General features: G+C 38.7%; 1 protein-coding gene across 4 annotated transcripts in view; it reads right to left on the bottom strand.

The window, feature by feature from the left end:
• Positions 1–23,345, bottom strand: part of LOC311093577 (PHD finger protein 14) — a 79,981-nt gene that overhangs the window by 48,410 nt on the left and 8,226 nt on the right. For 2 of the 4 annotated variants that reach the window (XM_084131080.1, XM_084131082.1), the window contains exons 5-11: positions 12,179–12,338; positions 11,321–11,432; positions 9,833–9,970; positions 6,457–6,621; positions 6,089–6,359; positions 4,188–4,294; positions 1,425–1,520 (exon numbers count right to left, since the gene is read on the bottom strand). In XM_084131080.1, coding sequence (XP_083987206.1) covers positions 1,425–1,520; positions 4,188–4,294; positions 6,089–6,359; positions 6,457–6,621; positions 9,833–9,970; positions 11,321–11,432; positions 12,179–12,338 — 1,049 coding nt within the window. The remainder of the gene's footprint in view (positions 1–1,424; positions 1,521–4,187; positions 4,295–6,088; positions 6,360–6,456; positions 6,622–9,832; positions 9,971–11,320; positions 11,433–12,178; positions 12,339–23,345) is intronic. The other 2 variants (XM_084131081.1, XM_084131083.1) reach the window with 1 other exon arrangement.

Here is a 23,345-nt window from a genome sequence, read left to right as displayed (position 1 = left end):
TAAAGGGTTAGTTCACCCAAAAATTAGCCCATCATTTACTCACCCTCAAGCCATCCTAGGATGACTTTCTTCTTTCAGCCAAACACAATCTGAGTTATATAAAAAAAATCCTGGCTCTTCCAAGCTTTATAATGGGAGTTGGTATCCTAAATTTTGAAGGCCAAAAAAGCTCATCCATCCATCATAAAAGTAATCCATACGGCTCCAGGGGGTTAATAAAGGCCTTCTAAAGCGAAGTGATGCATTTTTGTAAGAAAAATATCCATATTTATAACTTTATAAACTATGATCACTAGGTTCCGGTAACAGCCGTATGAAAGTCGAGTTCCAGCGGAAGAATGACCTCTGACCTGAAGTATGACGTAGGATATAGGAGTAGCGTAAGCTTAGGAGAGAGTAGACGCCTCTCGCGGTTCAAACAAATAGGGCTGGGCAACAAACTCAAGCTCCTCTTCTCTTATATCGAAATCCTACGACATTTCTCTTTAAAAATATCTCGTTTTAGTCATCTAATTCATGACCAGTGTTTTGTTTTGCTCTATCTATCTCTGCGCTTCCGCATTCGTCAACACATCATGCGTCGGGTCAGAGGTCATTCTTCCGCCGGAACTAGACTCACGTACGGACGTTACCGGAAGCCAGTGATTTATTTTTAAAGTTTATAAAGTTATAAATATGGATCTTTTTCTTACAAAAATGCATTGCTTCAGAAGGCCTTTATTAACCATAAATGTAATCCATACAGCTCCAGGTGATGGACGGATGCGCTTTTTTGGCTTCAAACACTCAGGCGCTACTCACTCCCATTATAAAGCTTGGAAGAGCCAGGATATTTTTTAATATAACTCTGATTGTATTTGGCTGAAAGAAGAAAGTCTTATACACCTAGGATGGCTCGAGGGTGGGTCAATTATGGGATAATTTTCATTTTTGGGTGAACTAACCCTTTAAGGGAAAGAAATGTTCATTAATACCTTTAAAACCAATTTTGTAACAAAGATATAAATATTACATTATTATTTTTAGGTGTAAACATAGTTTTATGAATTTGAGACCATAAAGGTAAAAAAATAAAAGCTTATATTTGTTAGTCTTTTGATGATACTCAATGTTCATCAATGGGGAAAATGTTTATGGAAAACTAAAAAAAAAATACTTTGAATGTTGTAAGACAGCTTGAATAACATTAAAAATAGTATTCAGGGAAAAAAAGGCTATGAAAGTGTAAAATATGGGCCCTTTAAAGAATCCCAGCCTGATCAGAGCTCTTGAAGCACGCAGTTTGTATCAGGGTGGGATGTAAGCTCACTGGAGCTGTGATAGATGAGGCGTACAGCTGGATCAAGGATGGGATGGGGCGGAGAGAGACGGAATGAAGATGGACAGGGGAGAGAAAGAATGAGGCGGTTGAAGGTAAGCCGTACCTGTCCAAGGATCCCCCCCATCATGCTCCATATGGCTTGGCCCTCGGTCCTCAGCTGGCCATTGACATTCTGCAGGTCCTCCAGAGACTCGCACAGCTGTGGCAGATAAAACCGCAGCAAGGCGGGAGATAAGATAAGACAAGGACAAGTTGGCCAGCTCTGTGTGTTAGCACACACGCACGGACTAACGTGTACAAATCCAAAGGCGTACACAAACCTGTGAACATCTGAATGACTAATACACAAACACGTTTTTAGTGCGTAAAAAAAAAAAAAAAAAAAAAAAACGGGTTGATTTCAGGCAAGCAACAAACGCTACCCATCAAAACACCCTCACACAAAAAAATACCATTTCCTACTTTTAACAGATTCAGAGCCCAGCACACCATGAAATATTCCATTACACTTCCTGCGTCTACATTTCTCTTTCTCGCACACACACGCACCGCTGTGGCATTTCGCCGTGTAGGGGCCACTCTCAGCTCCAGACAGTAGATAAGCGTCAGGCAGGCGTTTGATAAAGACGATGATGAGAGGAAACAGTGGAGAGGTGAAGTTATTATGGGTATGTGAAACGAAACTAAAGAGAGACATCCTTATCTCCGCTTTCTGTGAAGATGAGGCTCCATGTGGGGAAGCTTGAGCTAACATTTAAAACTGTCTCCTCTCCAACACACACTCCAGATTAATACTGATGGCACAGCGGGGTCCAAAACATAATAATGCAACTATTTATATGGTTACATATCATTAATTTATTTATTTATTTTAAATATTTTTTTTTACAAAAAATCAATTAATAAAAAAATCTGTTTTTCCACCGCCGAGCCAAACCATTTTCATAACTTAACGGTTCCATTCTGTGCCGATCCGGCCTAGCCAGTAACATTTTTTAATGTGGGGCTGATAACGGAGCTCTTTGGAATGTAATACAAATGCGTCAGTCGTTGCCTTAGTAACACGATAGTTTACAGACGGTATGAGATGTAAATAGCGGCCGTGTTATGGAGGATGATCAGATATTTCTTTTAATTTTATTATTAACTTGTGTTTACATCAATCAAATAGCATGCTTGGTCAGCTACAGAGAAACTAGTAGGCAGGCAACAGACAAGTGACCAATCGTAAGTGGCGATGTCACTACACGCACTCTACCAGCACAGTTTAGCGCGGTTACACTGTGCTGAGTATCGGTTACAAACCGCTCTCGGTCCGAACCAAGCTCAAGTGGAAATATAATTGGAACCGTTCCATGTTCTTAGAACCGTTTTGGCCGATGGTGGAAAAGCGGCTAAAGTTTAAGCCTATATAGAGTGGCCCCTACATGTCTTTGGGCACCATTTCACTCTAAAATAAACATTCTGTCATAATTATATATATATTTTTTTTTTTTCTGTCAAACATATTTTAAAGAAAAAAACATCTGGTGTTCCACAGAATAAAGAAATGCATCCATTTCCAGTTCCAAGAAAGAAAGAAAAAGATAATCCAAAAAAACATATGGTTATGAATTTTTTTGAATATACAGCACAAATAATAATAATACATTTAGATATACCATTACTTTTATATAAAAACTACCTGTTACTATAATGAATCTTGAAGTCATCACCTACATACAGTGATAATAAACACCATACGCTAACACTAATATTCTCTTGTTGGTGATGCAAACGTTAAGCAGTTTGCAATAATACAAATGTCCAAAAAAAAAAGTCAAAAATATCAAACCCAACAATTAAACTAAAAGCAAAAAACTATGTAACATACTATATAATTCAGGATTATTAGACACAATTTTAAGATGACTCAGACCACTGCTTTAGACAACTTTTGTGAATAAGCAGTCAGCTTTCCACAGATGTTGATTTCCTAAGGATCTCTCTCCAAGGCCGGCATCGTGCTAATGCATGTTGAGTGCCATAATTAACAACACACACTCCATTAATACGGCTTAATACATGTGGCACAGAAAGACTAGACGCCACATTAACTCCAACTTCTCGCATTCATTCTAGTCCTCATTGGGACAAATGAGAAAACACCATCTACCCAAATTTGCTTCAAGAGATCATGTTTAGAAGGATTGAGGGTCGTTGGCAAATAAATAAAGCAGCACAGAACGTTAGCTGCTGTTATACCATACATGGGGTTTTAAATAAAATTCACGAGTTTGGATTTTGTTTCGTTTTAGTTTAATTGTTCATAAATATATTTTTATTTTGATTATTTGTTTGTATTTTGGAAAAAGAGTAGTTGGCTGTTTTACAGTCTTTTTTTCCTCATTGTTTTATTTTTTTATTTATTGCTTACCAACCAGTGTTATTAACCAAAAACTATTAAAATGGCTCGTTCATTTTTGTTTTTTGTTTTAGAGAAATCTGTCTTTTGCTAAAAAAAAAATTTAGTTAACAAAAATGTTATTCACTACCAGTTTTTGTCATCAAATGTTCTGTTAACAAACATGACCTTGTGTTATACAGGATCTTAGCAGGATCTGCTTTTTTATTTCTCTCTGCAGTTGGTCTGGAACAAAGTAGCTTAAAAGGAGATTTCACAGTTGCATAGTAAATTGAAAGACTGAAGCATAATTGGCATTATTTAGTAGCTGTTCAGGAGTTACGTTCTTGGGATAATTCCAGCGGTGCGTCATTATTTCCTGGTGTGCTTGCCTCTTCTTAAGCACCAATAGCCCAAACAAGACAAACGCTAATGTACAAAACAGATGCTAGCGAGAGCCTGGAGTGTCAACAATAGGCAGACCTTATCATACTCCATGTGCAGCTTCTCCTGCTCACTCTCCAGCTTGTCTTTGAGGTTCTTCTGCTCCACGATGTTGTCCTGGATCTGAATCATCCTCATGTTCCGCTCTGAATACCAAAAGACAAACAAATCGATACTGAGATTGCTATCAGAGTACAGGAAAAAGTATATCAAAAGAAGACTGAGGGAGAAAGTGTGAAAAAAAGAGGAACGTTGGGGGAAAAAAAAAGAGGGAGAGAAAGTGCACTTATAGAGGATAGGCCTCCTGCTGGAACCTAATGGAGTGTGTGCCCAAGGTTACTCCACACATCTGCTCTTAACATCACTCATTTGGAGGGCAAGTGCCTAGCTACAAGGCTACAGAGCGGGATGCATGTCTCGCGCTCACTGTCTGATACCGCCTACGGTTCTGCAGACAGATTCAAGTGTGTTAGGGACAGTAAGCTACATGCTACAAATGCATCAATGCTTGTTCTATCCATTAAAAAGAGAAATGTTGTTTCTCAAAAAATAGGTCATAGGCCTGATGAGTTATTTCTACTTAAAGTCCTCCTGTGGTGAAAATCAAGCTTTTAATGTTGTTTATGTCTATGTGGTGTTTTTAATATGATTTAAAGCTGCAGTCCGTAGTTTTTCCTCTTTGTCTCCAGCTCTGTTCGAAATCTGCAATTGCAGTTATTTGCGGAATTATCAACTTTATATGGGTTGTGCCTTGGCACGGCACAGAGCGGATGAATCCAATGTTTTGAGGAGAATGTGCGGCTGTCAGTCGCCGCGCCGGTGTGGATACTGTCATTCGAAATCACATATTCTACTTTTTGGAAGTATGACCACCAGAATTTTCACCAGAAAATGTCATCTGAACAAGTAAGTAACATCCACTTTTGTTCTTAACCAACTAAGGGGAAACAAGCATTGCAGTAAATCGCGCTGATTAAATCTAACGATCGCTTATCATATCACGTCAAACTGTGCAAATTATACTTTGTTCTCAAATTGTTAATGTTAACAACATCAGCATTGCTTGACTACATTTAATGCCATTCCGATATTATCCTTGTTTTCGCATGGGCTGGTTGCAGTCTCTTTTTTCTGTAGCCACTCCAAAGTGCGAACGAAGTCTTTTGCATTTTACAACGGGTGAAACGCCAGTTGTCACTGGTGATTGTCGTTTAAACCTTTCTGGATCCGCCATCAAATTGGTAAGTTTAATTATATCAAGTGCTGTGAGAAAAGGCTATAAAACTCCACCTCCAACATCCTCATACGCAATATAGCCTACTAGCCGAGACACCTTCTTTATGTGTACATATGTGACGTAATGACGCAATAGACATGCTCAAATTTCCCACGGAAATCCACCAGTACCAACTGGAATTAAAAACATTATTACAAGCTTACCGTTTTGAATCGCGCTAAGGCAAGCAGATAGTTTTGAACACTGGCTGGTTATGTACTTGCTCAAAAATTTATTTTGGATAATTTTTAACCCAAAAAAGTTACGGAATGCAGCTTTAAGAAAAATGTGCAAATTCATAAGTCAACAACATTGCTGCAGTATTTACTCCTTAAAACTGCAGTGAACCAAAGACAGAATCCAAAACGCGTTTTGAAATTGCTGGTGTTTCTGGCGTCACAAACTACCTTGTAACCAATCAGTTCAGCGTTCAGTGGATCTCTGAGCTGGTGTGAGTGAGTGGAGGCGGGGCTAATTTGCATATTCATAGAACCACATATACTAAATGAGGCAACGGTGTAGAGTTAAGCTTTTTTAAGGCATGAAGACATTTTTTTCATGGAAAAAACTAATTTTGATGATCAAACATGAGTTTTAAGGGATGAAATTATTGACTACAGGAGGACTAATTTGAATTAGCAAATGAGAAACCAAAACCACTAACCTAGGTAGTAGTTAACAAAGTCTGCCGTGAGGGCAGGCTGCTTATGTTTACGCCGTCCATCTACGCTTGCGCTGGTATCAGATGTGTCCACGGGGAAGATGTCTGTGCTGATGCCCATGAGCTCGGCTTTACGCATCAGCTTACGAATGGCTGATGCACTAGAGGTGAGCGGTCGGGGAAGCTTCTCTCGGGGGACCCACGCCTGCGGTCGAGTGTTTCGAGACAGCTCTGCTTTCGCTCTGTACTGCTGGAGCCGAGTGGTTATTCGAGACTAGGGGTCAGGAAATCATGGACATTTAAAAAGAAATTATGACTGATCATTCACAAGACTCACGTGTGGAAGAATGTGTCCAGATGGTAAATCTGACCTGAGCGGTATATCTGACCTGAGCTTCAGGTGTAAGCTGCTTCTCTCTTTCCTGCAAAGACACTTTGCAATAGGACTGCAGGGCCAGGTAGTTCTTCCTTTTCCATTTCCTGTCAAAGCGGTCTGCGTGCTGCTTGCAGTATGCAAAGAAGGGATCTGCAATGTCCTGTGGGTGAAAATGGAGCATGACTAGTGTAGATACAGACCCAAGAGAGCTTAAATCTTGAACCATAGCTTGATAAAACAAGAAAAAGAAAAGTCAGTGATGAATGATAACTTCTCATTCATAATTCTGAAAACAAAAACACATGTAGCAGCCATGTTTGTGTGTTGATAAGATTATGAAACATCTGATACGCTTGCGTAACAGTTAATCACTGTATCTAGGTGATTCAAGATTCTGATTGGATGATGTGTATACACAGCCACTGTAAAACAAGACGACGTTACATTTTGGGGCTGTTTACACCTGCTCACTTCATGCATTTTTACTGACCGGATAGTTATCTGATTTGTTAAAACTGTTAAAAGTAATAAAAATACGATCTTCAAGTCCACAAGTCCGACGAAAGCAACAGATATGCACTGTATTTTATTCATCAGCTAATTTCAAGATCAAAGACCACAATAGGAGAGAGAAGAGCATCACCAATGGTACGATAATTTAGTTTCACTACTTTTAATGAAGATGACTGAGTGTTAAGCTTCAGGATCCGATGCAGACTTTTTAAATTTGCGGCAGTTTGCATGTCGGCTTGCTGAAGAGATACTCGGCAATTCATTTGCAACGGGCCATATGTGTGGTGAATGCGATGTGTGTTCCGGTAGCCTATAACACGTTCTCACACGTTTAATTTTTTTACAGTTTTGGGAGATATAACATTTGCATATGTGGCTTCAACAACCAGATGCATTAACACTTGTCCAGTTTTATTTGGAACGCATTTCAAACCTCCTCCTGAAGTGGTTTGAGTGATCGGATTTAAATCGTAAGGCATTTACACATGGTCTTTTCAGAAAGGCATGAAGTGACCAGGTGTTTGGCCCTTTATTGTGTGAAAGTTTTGCGTGGTAAGCCTGGCGTATAATATAATCCGTGTAATATCATATTAATGCATTTTCATACTGTATGTGCCCCTATTGTGGTTTTTCGAATATTCCCTTTCATGCAGTGTGTAACATAGCTGTTTGTGAATGTAAAAGGTCTGCAAAGTTGTAAAGTGCACGATAAATAAAGAATCGACTCTGAACCGCCTAAACGGGTCGTTTGTATTTCGAATCCTACTGCGTGACGGTTCTACGTCACTAGAAAATACATTTGCATAATGCCTGCCTCTGTTGCACGTTGTCCACAACTTGACCAGCCCTCAAATGTCATTTTACTGACGATTGATTAAAACAAATGCAGATGTCAAAGTCAGAGTATTATAAAATAATCTGCTGATGTCTAGAGTGACGTCTCGGCTGTGGTGCAAAACTATTTTTAATCTACTTCTTAAAATGCACACAACTTGGAGGAAGCTGAGGGAAGGGTTTATGTCATTGAGAACACAATCTGAGTTATTCCATTCAGGTTATTTTAAGATTTTTCATCATCTTAATTTAGACAATTGCTGCAGGTTTTATTTTGAGTGCTTGTGTGCTCACACACCTGATCATTTTCACGTACAATTTGATTACGGAGGAAATGGTAGTATCTTCTGAATTACAGGCTGACGCATTCTCGCTGTTGTGATAATGATGCCCAGCACTCCACGTTTTTATAGACCACCAGTGTCTGTGCATTCTCTGATAGCCGTGATAAATAGCTGGTCACAAAAGGCCTGTAAAAATTCCCCTCTCTTTTAAAGGACAAGTACATTTTGCAGAGAATGAGGGAGCTGAAGCCGAGGGGCAAGACAATGACTGATGTAAGGCTGGCAGGATTTTTCCAGGAATGGAAGTGGACGGCCTTTCTCAGAAACAGCATTTTTCAGAAAAGGAGGGAACCTTAGAACAATGTCAACCTGTTTCAGCAGTTTCAAATCTCTGCAGCGGAGACGTCAGCAGCAAGTTTCTCCTCCCTGGTTACATCTCCTCGTCACACGCATAGCATTTCAACCCCTCCCTCGAGGGCAGATGGAAGCACAGCCATTTCCCGTCAACCACTGAATCGTTTAGGCTTAAGGTGTCTCGCTGGATGCTATCAGCCCACTCACCTGTTGATATGAGGCCCTTTGCACAGCTGACTGGATTAAGTGGATTGCAGTGAGTAGGCACTTTTCGCCCGTGTTTATCTGCACTGAACGCCACCATCATGTGCTTCTCCAATATGGACTGAATATTTGAGCCATGAGGCTGATGGTCTGTGACCACGGGCTGGGAATTTGTTCGACTGGCTGGCCTTGTGCTCTGAGCCCTCTTCCTATGCTTATGTGTATCTATTTGATAAACTCATGCATTTGAAGTTCAAACATGCATGTGTAATATGCGTGTTCACAGAGAATCAGAATCTAGAGGATAAGGGATAGTCCATTTAAAAGTTCACACAATTCCGTATGACTTTGTTACGTGGAATAAAAGAGAAGAAATGTATTTATCTTTTGATTATGAATTGGTAACTAGAGCTTTCAAGCTTTGAAAAGGATACAAAAGCATCATAAAAGTGTCAACATAATAATAATAATATTCCATGATTTGTATCCTATACTTCACATTTTTGAAACCATTCAGTTTTGTACGACAAACTGGCATTTAAGTTAGGCTATTCACTGATAATATTCCTCTCCAGTAACCTCTATTAACCACTGCTAATCAAGTCAAACTTGAGAACCGAATCCATCAGATTCATGAATTAATCATTAATTTCACTGAAAAGATCATGGTCAAAAGAATGATTTGTTCATGAATCTGCTACATAATTAAGCAATCAAATGGCTTCAGAAGGGTTGGAAAATAGCACCTGTACCATATATAAGTCACATGGACTACTTTTATGATCTTTTCATGGTGCTTTTTGTCTTTTTAGAGCTTGGTTACCCTGTAATCATCCACTTTCATTATAGTACAAAGAGTGGCCAGGATACCTTTGTATTCCACGAAAGTCAGTCAGCCCAACAGGTTTTGAAATAAATGTGAGTGAAAAGTAAAAAGCTATTTGCTTTTTGAAATGGATTTAAGGACAAGCAGAATAGGTTTTTTTTGTGCAAAAAAAAGAAAAGAAAAGGAAAAGACTGAAATAATTTGCTTACAAGCCTGATTACAAGAGGTTGACAGGCTGGAGAGTTAAAAAAAAAAAAAACACACACAATACATTACAAAGCGACAGAGGAAAAAGTTGTAGAAAATAAACATCAATTAAAAGCAGATTAATGAGGCTGACCACACAAGACACTAACCTCTTCTGCAGCAGCTTCAGACAGCAGCCCTTCCCGTTGAGCGCACGTAACGTGGAAGAATGAGCGGCACATTCCAGCATCACAGCTGATGCAAACGCCTGTGCGAGCAAAGCGTGCGTCCTCACACAAACTGCACTCCTGCAAACCATCAACCCAAACAGGCCGTTGTGACAAAACTATGACAATACTTGAAAAACACGGCATTAAAAAACATTTTCCAGCATTTGCTGACTTAGGTCTTATTATTTTCATACTAATGACTTGGGATTATTTCTGTTTTTGCAAAGTCAAGAAAGGTAAACCGCTAGCTGATTGTGTAACAGAGCTTTGATATGAAAAAATAAAAATCTTTAAACACCATTATAACAATCCCACATTCATTTACTGTATAGTTCTATATTTAAGATAAAGTGGACAACGAGGCTCTAAAAGCCCATTTGACTTTCTCCAATTACTGGAGTTCAAAATTAAAATAATAATAGCCTTTCTCTAGGAGTAATTTCTTTTCACATGTACAGCACAAACCATTAAAGAAAGCCGTTCAAGTGCTTCTAAAGTAATTTGCTTCCCAGTAAAAGGAACCTCTTCTGACTTACTGACACATAAAATAATGTCAGATAGAGTAAATGTCAAAATGTCTACAGTCGACAGAAATTCTTGGGAGGGAAATGAAAGACGCCCTTTGCTCACAGAAGAGAGTCAGCATTTCACATAATTTATCAGAAAATGTATTTTTTGTTGTTTTATTTTTTTAAATAAAGGATAAAAAAAAAAGTGATCATGGTTCAGTATTAATAGATGTTATGCAATGTGCAAGCAATTCAAATTTAGTTCAATTAAAATATTTAACAATATCTAGGATGCACCAATTGATCAACTATTTTAATGAGTGTCATCAGCTGATATTCATCTTACATCCATAAATAAATATTGTAAATATCATAATATATATATACACCAAATAAACATTTACCATTCAAAAACTACGAGTAAGGAAGATTCAAATTATATATCACATCTAAAAAAAAGTTTGTTTATATGATGTGCGTGTTATATATACATACGTTTTCAACATTGATAATAATCAGAAATGTTTCTTGAGCAGCAAATCTGCATATTAGAATGACTTACCAAATTAATTGTTTTCTATTTAATAGATTAAAAAGTATATCACGATATTTTTACAAATTAAATTTCCAGTTTTACTGTATTTTTTATCAAATAAATGCAGCTTTGGTCAGCATCAGAGACATCTTTCATTGAGAAAAAAAAAAAAATCTTACCAACCCCAAACTTTTATTGTAAAAGTAGTATAAAGTAATGAAGAATTTTGCTGCAGCATAAGAAAGAAATTCTTTAAGTCAATGTTGGGGTCAAATTTGGTTGATTAGTGTTAATATCGGCTTACAAGTATTAACAACCTGTTTTTGAGCTAATGATCATACATTTTTTTGTAGCTGTGTGCCATTAATAACTTCTGATACTTGCCTTTGCCCCATACTTTGAGTAGTTCATCTCTGTGAGTGTTACTGGCCTCAGCTTGTCAATATCTCCAAATGCGACGCCTGGAACATAAAGGGCACACACCACGTGCACCCACCTTCAGCAGAACAAAATAAAGTTGAGTTTTCATCTGTAATATCTAAATTACACAATTATCATAGTATAAGGACAGGTTCTTATTCACTTCATGTGCTGAATAACAAATCAAGATAGTAATGATCCAGATGTCCACTATTAGAATAACAAAGCAGCATCTAGTTAATGGACTATTCACTAGGCTATTCCTTGAATAACTGCTATACCCTTAAGCCCTTCAGAAGAGAAAATACTCAGCTGAAGGTTCAAATGTACTCTAACTTGACCATTTGGTGTGACAAAATTTCAAATGCAGACTTTAGGAAGGAGAATCCGAAGTCCAATATAAAGATATCCATCTCTGGTGAGCGAACGCTCCACACTTTAATTTGCTGTGTTTTTCATGCTCTACTGAAGTAGTAAATTTGGGTGCAGGCGGGCTGAGGAGCACTATCAGTGATAACGTGGCTTGAGTCTTCACGCTTCAGATGCCTCTCTCTTCCTCTTCCTCTCCCTCTCTCTCTTAGCCCTATCCCTCCCTCCTAGCCAAATCCACCACCTTTTCTCTCCTTCACAAACCTGTCCCTCTTCAAGTATTTCACTTATTTAGCATCTTTTCAGAATCTTTGCTCAGAGAGTGCCACAAAACTTTCAACGAATGAACAACAATTAAAGAAGTAAAAGGTGTGACGGGGATGGCAGTGCCTTTAATTAATCTACTAATGATGATAAAATGTAATATCAGACCACGCATCGGTTAAAACGCACCTCCCCGCATCAGTTTCTTTGAAGATGCCGTCCTGACTGGGACAGAGTTCACAGCTGGGTGTAACGCCATTCTTGCAAGCGTCACAGAACCACGGTTCTGTTGAGTTCTCTGAGGCCGAGCTCATGATAGAGTCACTTTCACCATCAACACCATAGCAACCTGAGGGAACAAGAAAAATCAAATGAATGTTGAGTAAATGTTGAGTATTTGATATTACTGACTGCTCAGTAAGTTCGTATATTATAACCCATTCACAATCATAAACAACATACTAAATTATCTGAGAAATATTATATATTTATAATATTTTTAAAAATTGTGTACACTACACACAGACACACACACACAAATGCATACACTGCCTAGCCAAAAAAAAGAAAAGAAATCACTGTTTGGATTTAAATGGGCAAATGCAAATGTGATTATTATGTGTCTAGCATGTTATATATGTTTGACAACAATTCTTCTAACCCTAATTGATAGTGTAGAGCTTTTCACTTGTTAAACAACCATGTAGGAAGACACATTATGGCCATAATCCAGGATGACAATGTCAAGATTCATCAGGCTCAAATTGTGAAAGAATGGTTGTGAGGGAGCATGAAGAATCATTTTCACACATGAATCGGCTCCTCTGAGTCCAGACCTAAATTCATTGAAAGTATTTGTGATGTGCTGGAGGAGACTTTACAGAGTGCTGGACTCTTGCATTGTCAAAACAAGATCTTGACCAAAAAAGATGCACCTCTTGATGGAAATAACATCACAACATTCATTTCCATCAAGAGGTGCATCAATTTTTTATCAAGATCTTGTGGAGCCAGTGAATATGTTGCCAGGACAATTAAAAATCTGAACTACAGCAGAAAATATCCTTAGTGCTGAGCTGCATGATGTTACAGTTGTGCCTGGCAGAGTGTCAAAAGAACAAAGACATCTAGAGCACAGAATGGTTTTGTTGCTATACTTTTTCCGACAAAGATAAAAAATAAGGCCATTTGATCGAATTGTAGCATCACAAGTCCATAAAGATGGAAGTATTGGACCAATGAAAGCATTTTGATGCTGTCACCTTAATTTCCTCGGGTTGCAAAGACAATTACTGTGCTGATCAGGTTACCATGACGCCTATTACACTCAGCAAACGTGCTCCATGCCACCAATAAGGACGGCAATCAGCTCCTTCTCAACACTACAGAGATAACGTTCCTGTTCCTAATACAGCAAACCGGCCCCCGGCGTAGGAGAAATGGAGAGAGAGACAATCAAATAAAAGTTCAGATCCTTAACATACTCACCATAAAAGACCCAAACAGCAAAGTTTGCAGAGAATGCTTAAGCATGGCCTCTCTCTGAGCCCTAACCAGCAGGCTAAACTACTACTACTTCTAGGTTTGTGGTGATAAACATGATGTTGTGTAGAACATGGGAATTGTAGACATTAAAGGGGACTTATTATGCCCCTTTTTACAAGATGTAATATAAGTCTCAGTTGTTCTCAGAATGTGTCTGTGAAGTTTCAGCTCAAAATGCCCCTCAGTTAATTTATTATGCCATGTTGTAAATGCCCATTTTTGAGTTGAAGGATAAAAATGCTGTTTTCGTGCATGTATCTTTAAATGCAAATGAGCTACTGCTCCCCGCCCCGACTTCCAGAAGAGGGCGGAGCCTGTACAGCTCATGCCTCCCTTATGCTGGCAAAAACATCTGTTTGGGTTTGATTATCGCAGGTCACGCTCACGTGACATTGCAGTTCATCGTCATCATGAAAGTTTATTAGCATGCATTTTGAAGCCATTATCAGTCTAAACTTCTGATTTATGGTTTTCTGAGCGCACACACCCGAAAACGCGCACAGAGAGCTGGATGTCAGACAGTCCATCCCCTGAGTATTAAACTTAATTATCTTTCACGTCTGATTGCACTTAAAACTGTCAAATACACACAATGTTGTGTCAAACAAAGTTCACATTAACAGTCGGTTATGTCTGTGAAAGTAAACAGCAAGTAAAGAAATCGCAAGTGTATATTAGATCTGTATTTTAAAGTGAAAGCAGCATAATATATACAGTACCTATTGCTATGCTGTTAATATGAATCAAATAACTAAAGAAAAAAAGAAAATCAGTCACTGCTCTTGATTAAATTAACTTTAGTAGCTTTAATAAGAATACATTTCTTACTTGAATGCTGCTGTTGGCGAGGAGATAAACATGGCAGACTGTGTACAGCTCACTCAGGGCGGGATCTATGCTAATGGGGCAGAGTCCGTCAGCAGTCGTGGGCGGGGCCTGTACAATGTGACATCACATTGCATAGAAACTGCAAACGGCTTGTACTGAGACACTGCTTATGATTTATGGGGATTCAAAAAAGAGTGGATTTTTACCATTATAGGGTGGTTGTGTACACACTGCTGACACACATTTATGTTCAAAAACCATGTTAAAGTGAATTTTGCATAATAGCTTTAAAATAAGAAAGCTGAAGGGATACATTAAGGTGTGCAATTTTGTGCTGATTGTGTAAGGTAAGATATGTTGAGCTTGACAATTTATGTTTGCCAGAATCATTCAGGTCACTTTATCCAAGAGGAAACACAAATTGCGTGACCATAGCTGTAACTGAAGCACACGTGAAGAGCACACAGCATCACTCACCAGTAGAATCAAATAAGAGGCTTTTCATACCCTAATCTTGCAGTCATTTTGAACCATGCGGTAATGGGTACCATTACGAAGCCCAGCCCGACGTTTATTTTCTTAAAGAAAGGTATTATGGGAACACTGCTGGCAACAGTTGGGTGCGCATTACTGACTAGGCTTTGAACCATAGGGCTGGAGCTTGCGATGATCAGTTTGCTGGTTTAACTGACTTACTGCTGAACCGTCAAGCAAATCTCCGATGTTCCTTTTGAACTCAGATACAAAGCTGGACCTGCTAAGCCACAGGGTGCTGGCTAATATGAGCTAAGCTGGAAAAAAGTGATGACTATGGGAGAGCATCATAATCCCTGAGGAGAAGATTATCCTTGTCAGAAATGACGAGCTTGGCAGTTAAAGAGCGACCTGGGGAAGGGTGGTGACAATCAAGAGGAACACTTTTAAGATTCAATGGAGGAAGGTTCAGGATGAGTTCAGAAAGAGTTAACATGCTAGGCTGATGTGTGTATGTGTACATCAGAGTATGACTGCAATCAGACAATGAGGCAAAGCGTGCTGGTATTATGCACAGTGTGTGTGTTCTCCAACAATCTATTCGCTAGGTGTTAAATTTCACTCTCACAATGTTCAAACAATGATGGCGAATGCAATGGTTTACCTGCAGGCTATAAAATAACAGTGAGTTGCTTTATTTGCATCTCTAATAGCCAAAAGGAACAGAATAACTTCATTACAGTTCTGACTTCAAGCAAATGATTTCATGCAGTGATCATGATATACAGTATTTTCACAAAGGTCAGAGTAACTCACGATCATGTAGATAGTTGTGTCTGAGCACCAATCTTTCATAACAGGAAATACTATATTAATGTGGTAATGAACAACTAATGGCCAGATATGGCAGAATTCTAACAACTGTTTTCCAATGAAAAAAATAAAACCATTTGTTGCATGACGAGTGAAAAAGATTTTGTTTTAAGCTAAAAATACAATTACAATAAGGCACCTACAACAGAACTGAAAGGAACCCATCTCCAAAGGGTTTTAAAAAGTGTTTTATGCTCACGAAGGCTGCATTGAATGTGTAATATTGTGAAATAAGACGATTTAAATTAAACCATAAATAGCATTTACAGTGAGGAAAATAAGTATTTGAACACCCTGCTATTTTGCAAGTTCTCCCACTTGGAAATCATGGAGGGGTCTGAAATTGTCATCGTAGGTGCATGCCCACTGTGAGAGACATAATCTAAAAAAAAAAATCCAGAAATCACAATGTATGATTTTTTAACTATTTATTTGTATGATACAGCTGCAAATAAGTATTTGAACACCTGTCTATCAGCTAGAATTCTGACCCTCAAAGACCTGTTAGTCTGCCTTTAAAATGTCCACCTCCACTCCATTTATTATCCTAAATTAGATGCACCTGTTTGAGGTCGTTAGCTGCATAAAGACACCTGTCCACCCCATACAATCAGTAAGAATCCAACTACTAACATGGCCAAGACCAAATAGCTGTCCAAAGACACTAGAGACAAAATTGTACACCTCCACAAGGCTGGAAAGGGCTACGGGGAAATTGCCAAGCAGCTTGGTGAAAAAAGGTCCACTGTTGGAGCAATCATTAGAAAATGGAAGAAGCTAAACATGACTGTCAATCTCCCTCGGACTGGGGCTCCATGCAAGATCTCACCTCGTGGGGTCTCAATCATCCTAAGAAAGGTGAGAAATCAGCCCAGAACTACACGGGAGGAGCTGGTCAATGACCTGAAAAGAGCTGGGACCACCGTTTCCAAGGTTACTGTTGGTAATACACTATGACGTCATGGTTTGAAATCATGCATGGCACGGAAGGTTCCCCTGCTTAAACCAGCACATGTCAAGGCCCGTCTTAAGTTTGCCAATGACCATTTGGATGATCCAGAGGAGTCATGGGAGAAAGTCATGTGGTCAGATGAGACCAAAATAGAACTTTTTGGTCATAATTCCACTAAATGTGTTTGGAGGAAGAAGAATGATGAGTACCATCCCAAGAACACCATCCCTACTGTGAAGCATGGGGGTGGTAGCATCATGCTTTGGGGGTGTTTTTCTGCACATGGGACAGGGCGACTGCACTGTATTAAGGAGAGGATGACCAGGGCCATGTATTGCAAGATATTGGGGAACAACCTCCTTCCCTCAGTTAGAGCATTGAAGATGGGTCGAGGCTGGGTCTTCCAACATGACAATGACCCGAAGCACACAGCCAGGATAACCAAGGAGTGGCTCTGTAAGAAGCATATCAAGGTTCTGACGTGGCCTAGCCAGTCTCCAGACCTAAACCCAATAGAGAATCTTTGGAGGGAGCTCAAACTCCGTGTTTCTCAGCGACAGCCCAGAAACCTGACTGATCTAGAGAAGATCTGTGTGGAGGAGAGGGCCAAAATCCCTCCTGCAGTGTGTGCAAACCTGGTGAAAAACTACAGGAAACGTTTGACCTCTGTAATTGCAAACAAAGGCTACTGTATCAAATATTAACATTGATTTTCTCAGGTGTTAAAATACTTATTTGCAGCTGTATCATACAAATAAATAGTTAAAAAATCATACATTGTGATTTCTGGATTTTTTTTTTTTAGATTGTGTCTCTCACAGTGGACATGCACCTACGATGATAATTTCAGACCCCTCCATGATTTCTAAGTGGGAGAACTTGCAAAATAGCAGGGTGTTCAAATACTTATTTTCCTCACTGTATGTAACAATGTAAATGTAAAAATGTTAATGTATTTGCTGTCACACTTTTAATCAATGTAATCCATCCTTGCTGACTAAAAGTAGTATTTTCTTCAAGAAAAATGTGGATTATTTAAGCGGTAAAGTCTAAAATGTTAAACAGTAGGCAAACCAGTAGAAAACAATGAAATTGTGGCTGTGTTATACTTGTGGGTATAAACAGTGCATTAAAGTTATTGCATTACTCATGCAACGGTTACTGAGTTTCATTTCTAAGTTCATTTCTAAGTTCTAATTGAACCCAGAAGATTCCTTTAAGATGAAGTCCTTTGACTCTTTGTCTTTGTCAAATGATTAATGAGGAGACGTTCAGCGCAGCGATGTATTTCAATTATATTCACTCCGTTTTTTCCCTAAATGGTAATATTTTTCATCCCGGATGAAGAAGATTTATTAAATATATCAAATATTTGCCATGTCAGCATGCAAAGTAGGACCATAGACAGGAACAACAGAACCAAGTCGGGGGGCACGGGAATGAATGAATAGGGCCAATTAGAACCAAAAAGACTTGGCAGATGAGAAAGAGAGAGGGGGGAGGGGGGATATGAGGTAAGAGCTACGAATGGCAGCTGCCTTGATGTAAATCAGCTAAATTGATTCAGAGCTACTGAAAAAAGCCTTTTGAAAACCAGCACTCTCTCTTTCATAAAACAATACAATCATTTTCATAACCAGCAATGCGTGGAATAAATCATTTCCTCATTAAGAGGTGAGTGAAAAGAAATAAAATGAAACATGCAAGTGAAAAAAAAAAAAAAATCAAGGTTCTATCAAACCAGATAACATTCTAATTTAATACTTGTTTAACTCTGTGAAGCTGGTTTTGTATTGGGGATGAAACCAATGTGATTCAGCTGTTATTCAACAGGGCACCTTTTTAAGAACAAAGGCTTGAATTTGCTTAATAAATCAGTTTTATTCAGCAGTGCTTGAAATGTTTTGTTTCAATAGTCAATGAAAGTCAAAAGCGTTTTCACTGCTCTGGCATGTAGCTATTAAACACATTACATACTTCTCCATTGTTCATTATAAAATATTACATTTTCAGGTTCCCATTCCATAAGCAGATACTTTTTTTTTCCCAATCACCCCTGAAGCACTATGGGGTTAAGAACATTTCTAAACAGCACAATGGCGATATGGTTTTCAGGTCCTATAGTATACATTACTTTACTATTGGATTCAAGTTACAACATTGCCTGGGCAACTCTAAGACTTTAAATCAGAGTATTTTTAGACATTAAGAAGTGAACTTCATTCAGTGTTTTGGATAATTGTCCTCCTGAATCACTCGATTAAACATTAACTTCAGGAGATGCACAGATGGTTGGGTACCCTCAGTTTTGACTTTAATTTGTGACACTGACACCGTGTCCTAACCAGACGGGATGCGATATGATTCCAGCGACAAATAATTTGTCTGTTCACACTAGACGCGACGCGACGCAACTGCGAGATGCGTCAAAATCAATCAAAACCCACAGCCAATCAGAACAGTCACTGAACAGACACTTGTCTCGCGGCAAGTGCACAGCACCAGAGAGTAATCTTGACGGCACTCGCAAGAAAATGGATAAGTAGGCTACATAATCAAATACACAAATATTACACCATTTAAACATTATTAAAAATACATACGCTACTGAGTTACTAAAACAATCTTTGTCAAAGAATACACTTGTTTGTTCACAGTTTGAACGTTCTTGTTTCCATTTGTTTAATTTCAAGATCTGAGGTGAATTATCCATTGTTGCGTTTATAGCTACAAAGCTGGGAGCACTAAGTGATATTCGAAGTCACATTACACGCTTTTAACATTAAATAAAGCACATAAATGGAATCGTTGCGTGTCGCCGTCGCGGCTGGTTAGGACAAAAACTCTGATTAACATGGAAAATATACCTTTTATCTCGCGTCGCGTGTCGTTAGGACACGGTGTGAGACTCATTCCAAGACCAGTTGAAACAATTAAAAAAAAAACAAAAAAAAAAAACGTGTATACCTGCAGGCACACCACCTGAGGCCAGAGACTAAGCAGCAACCCAGCCTAGGGTCACAAAAAACATGCATCACAGGCTTAATGTGACAATACAATCCTCCTTGAAGGCAAGCTGAAGCTTAGACCGGAAGCAAGAGAGCAATGCTTATAGTCTTAGGAATGAAAGATCAGACAAAGCAAGGGAGAAACATGTTTTAACCTTGAGCAAAATACTTAACCTGAATTAATTTAGCAATTATCCATCTGTACAAAGGAATAATGTGAGCTCTTCTGCCAGGTGCACCGGTGTGAAAATAGACATGTGCAAAGTGGCTACAATACATCCTGTTACAGAATCCACATTACAAATACCTTCAAGCAAAACTGTTTAACTTCTGGTGAGAAACCTATTCCTAAAACTAAGGGAGTTGTATCTCTCACAGGGTTCCCAAAACATAGACCTATCACAAGACCTGTCATAACACAACATGATATAAAGGAAAAAACAAAGCAATTGTTCTTTTTTTTTTCCTAAAGCAAAATACACAGCTAAAAGCACAAGACAGACTAGTCTCCAATTATTTACTTTTGTCTGGTTTGCACTAGACCAAGTTTTAAGAGTCTTTCCAATTGAAACATAGTGATGGGACAGAAGACAGTGCTATGAGAGTGTTTTCATTACTCTGACTTCTGGGTTTTGTGCTCTAAACAATGTTTTCCTAAGCATTTTTGTATTGCGATATATTGTGACACGATATATTGTTTCACCCCAAGTGTTGATATTGGTTCACTGAAATTAAAACTGTTAAAAATAGTTTTCAGTAAATGAGAAATTATTTAATTATTTCAGTACTTTCAGTTGAAATGAAATAGCCTAAGCATTAAATGAAAAACTATTAGAATTTTTGCCTTGGCAACTAACTGAAACAAGTGCAAGTACTAAAATAACTAAAACTGAAATAAAAATAAATTAAAAGTTAAAGGTATAGCGGAGGATTTTCTTTTTCCGGGTGGATCATCAAGACTATTGGTCCTCCTAATTGTCAATCATTCTGGTGATATGTTTACGTAAGGCCGTCGTACGTGCTCGTCCTTTCTGCGCATGCGCACTTTTAGGTGTATTATGTGTGGTGAGCTGTCTATGGGTGAGCTACGGTTTCAGCCATTCATTGAAGCTCGCCGTTCTCGCCGGGTTTTTTCAAAATGTCTGAGGGTCGTAAGAGAAAAAGTGTCTACGAATTGTATGACAAGAAGAGAAAGGCCTCTGAAGAAAGAAACAAGACCAGAGTGTTTTTGGGAGAATATTTCACATGCTGGCGTGCGCTAAAAGCACAGGTTGGGCTTCCCACTGATGTCTCAGTCGCGAAGTTTCTACTCGACAGGTAAAGTTTGGCATGCTATTTGGAGAAATCCATTTAAAACCACTGCTAGTAAAAGTTAATGATTAGCGATCTTGCAACTTGTAAACAGAGCGTGCACGAGGAGAACTAGGCTCGTCATGCTCTCTCTCGTTGTGCACACGTTTAATAGGCGTTCCCTCTCGGGAGCAGGTAGAGTGTTGCGCATGTGTATTTTTTCAAAAAGTGGAGAGGGCGGTTCTTTTCTAAAATTCGGGAAAATCCTCCGCTATACCTTTAAATATAAATATTTTTTTTTAAAAACTAATAAAAAAAGACAAAAGCACATAAATTACTAAACTCAAAATGAAAACTGTAAAAAGTATAAATACAAAAGCTAATTCTAAATATCAATAAATGCAAGAATAGTATATAAATAATACTAAAATATCCCTGTTTGGAACACAAATCAATAAATTTAATATTAGTAATATTTACTCTGACAACATTTCGGTTTGATTACAATTGTCCAAATCATGGTCCAAGTCAAACTCAAATTTGCCGTCAATCTGGTAACTGGTTTGATTCAATGTGATTATTTAAGATTCACAATAATTTTACAACTGAAATTAGGTAAAGAACTGTATTATGGATGAACACATAATACACTCAGAATTATTATAGTCATTATAAATATAATAATCAACACCTTTAATAGTTACTGTTAGGCGTTATGATCCATCTATGCATTTTTTACATCCCCTATGATCACATGCACATTTGAGTGACTATTAACCATACATTTGGATATGCAAGCAGGAGTAAGTGTTAATTGAAAAGTTCAGAAGACAACTGAAACAACCATATTCCTGAGGACTAAATTTGACCAAAAAACACATTTAAGCAAGTAACTAATTTAAATTAATTGCACATGTTTGGGGAAATAATTAACTTTACGGTCCAGAACTCATTAGGGTCTTACTGAAATCAATACCAGCAGAATGGTAATTGGTGTTCCAATGAGTGCAAAGCCATTACTGAACAATGTGATGCTTTTTACTGTGGTACGGTTTTAATAAACTCACTCCACTGAATGACAGTGGCAACCATTACAACACAGCCAGTAAAAATCCTCTTTTTGTTTTAATGAACTACTAAAGAACATAAAACCAACAAACAAGACGGAGGCGGAAAACAAGGACTCATAATTAGCCTGAATAGCCTTTGCAGACCAGCTCAAGTATGGCAGGGAGTGTCTCTTAACAATTCTCGAGTAATGACGAGCGTGCAAATAGAGCGTGTTAGAGTTAGATCCTAATCAAAAGCATTGTGCGGAGCTCAAAATGGAAATACGTGTGAACTACTGGAACCAAGAGGCTCCAGTCTTCCTCTCTGCTCTGATCGTTCATGAGTCTCCAGTGCATTTCTCTGATAGAGTCTTTCCCTTTAGAGTTTGAGCGAGGCCATATGCGAGGTCAGAGCCTCCACAGACTGCCGAGCTTCAGAGTCACGCTGTGAGACACTTGTGCGCATCTAAGGATGACAGCTTGTCTCTTATCTTCGGTGCTGCTCTTGTGGCCCCTTTGCTCCATTACTTTATCATTCCATTTTTCCTGGCTCCTTCCCAAGAACATTTCTGAATAGCGGAGTTATCCAAATACTGCAACGTTAAGCAAAACTGCCACTTGAACTTTCCCTCGGTAAATAGGCAGATTAGAATCTAAATCCTTTGTTTCGGGAGCCACCCATGCTCCCCACAGTCTGAGACGTGACATCCCATTTTTTACTGCGCGAGTCTGCCGAAAACAGACTCTTCTCAATGCTTTTCAAAAGCTCTACGGCTTTGGCAAAAGCAGCCTGACCCAAAATAGCTGACGTGAAGAAAAAGCAGCCGAGCGCTGGTCTGGGACAAACTACAAGAAGGCCTTACGTTTGTCTGTATGCGAAGTGCAATACAGAAACGACACCTTATTCGGTGGCACTTGTCTAAAGGTCACCTTTTCAAACTAGTGCACAAATATCAAGCGAGCATTTGTGACAGTCAGCAATGAGGGCCGCCCCACCTCCTGGAACAATCATGCCCTCTCCCACTGGGTGTTACACGCAAAAAACAACAACAACAAAAAAACTTCACACAGGCTTGGAATGAGATGGAGAGTATTTTTTTTCTCATGAATTTTCCCTTTTAGTCATTGTAAAGCTTTTGAATGTTAGTACTAACCAAACACTTACCAAATGCAGAATGTAAAATTTTACCTAGAAAATGGCAGCACTTACAACACTTTTATTGCTATTTTCAAAAGTATTAGCATTCTCAGACAGTCTTTGAGCTAAAAAAGAAAAGAAAAAGAATGTTGTTGAAGGCTGGGCAGTACAGCAATATAAACCAAGTGATGGAGGAAAA

This window comes from Abramis brama (genome assembly GCF_963993115.1).
Source record: "Abramis brama genome assembly, chromosome: 12".
In the NCBI taxonomy this organism is placed as follows: domain Eukaryota; kingdom Metazoa; phylum Chordata; class Actinopteri; order Cypriniformes; family Leuciscidae; genus Abramis; species Abramis brama.
This window is presented reverse-complemented; position numbering and strand designations above follow the sequence as displayed.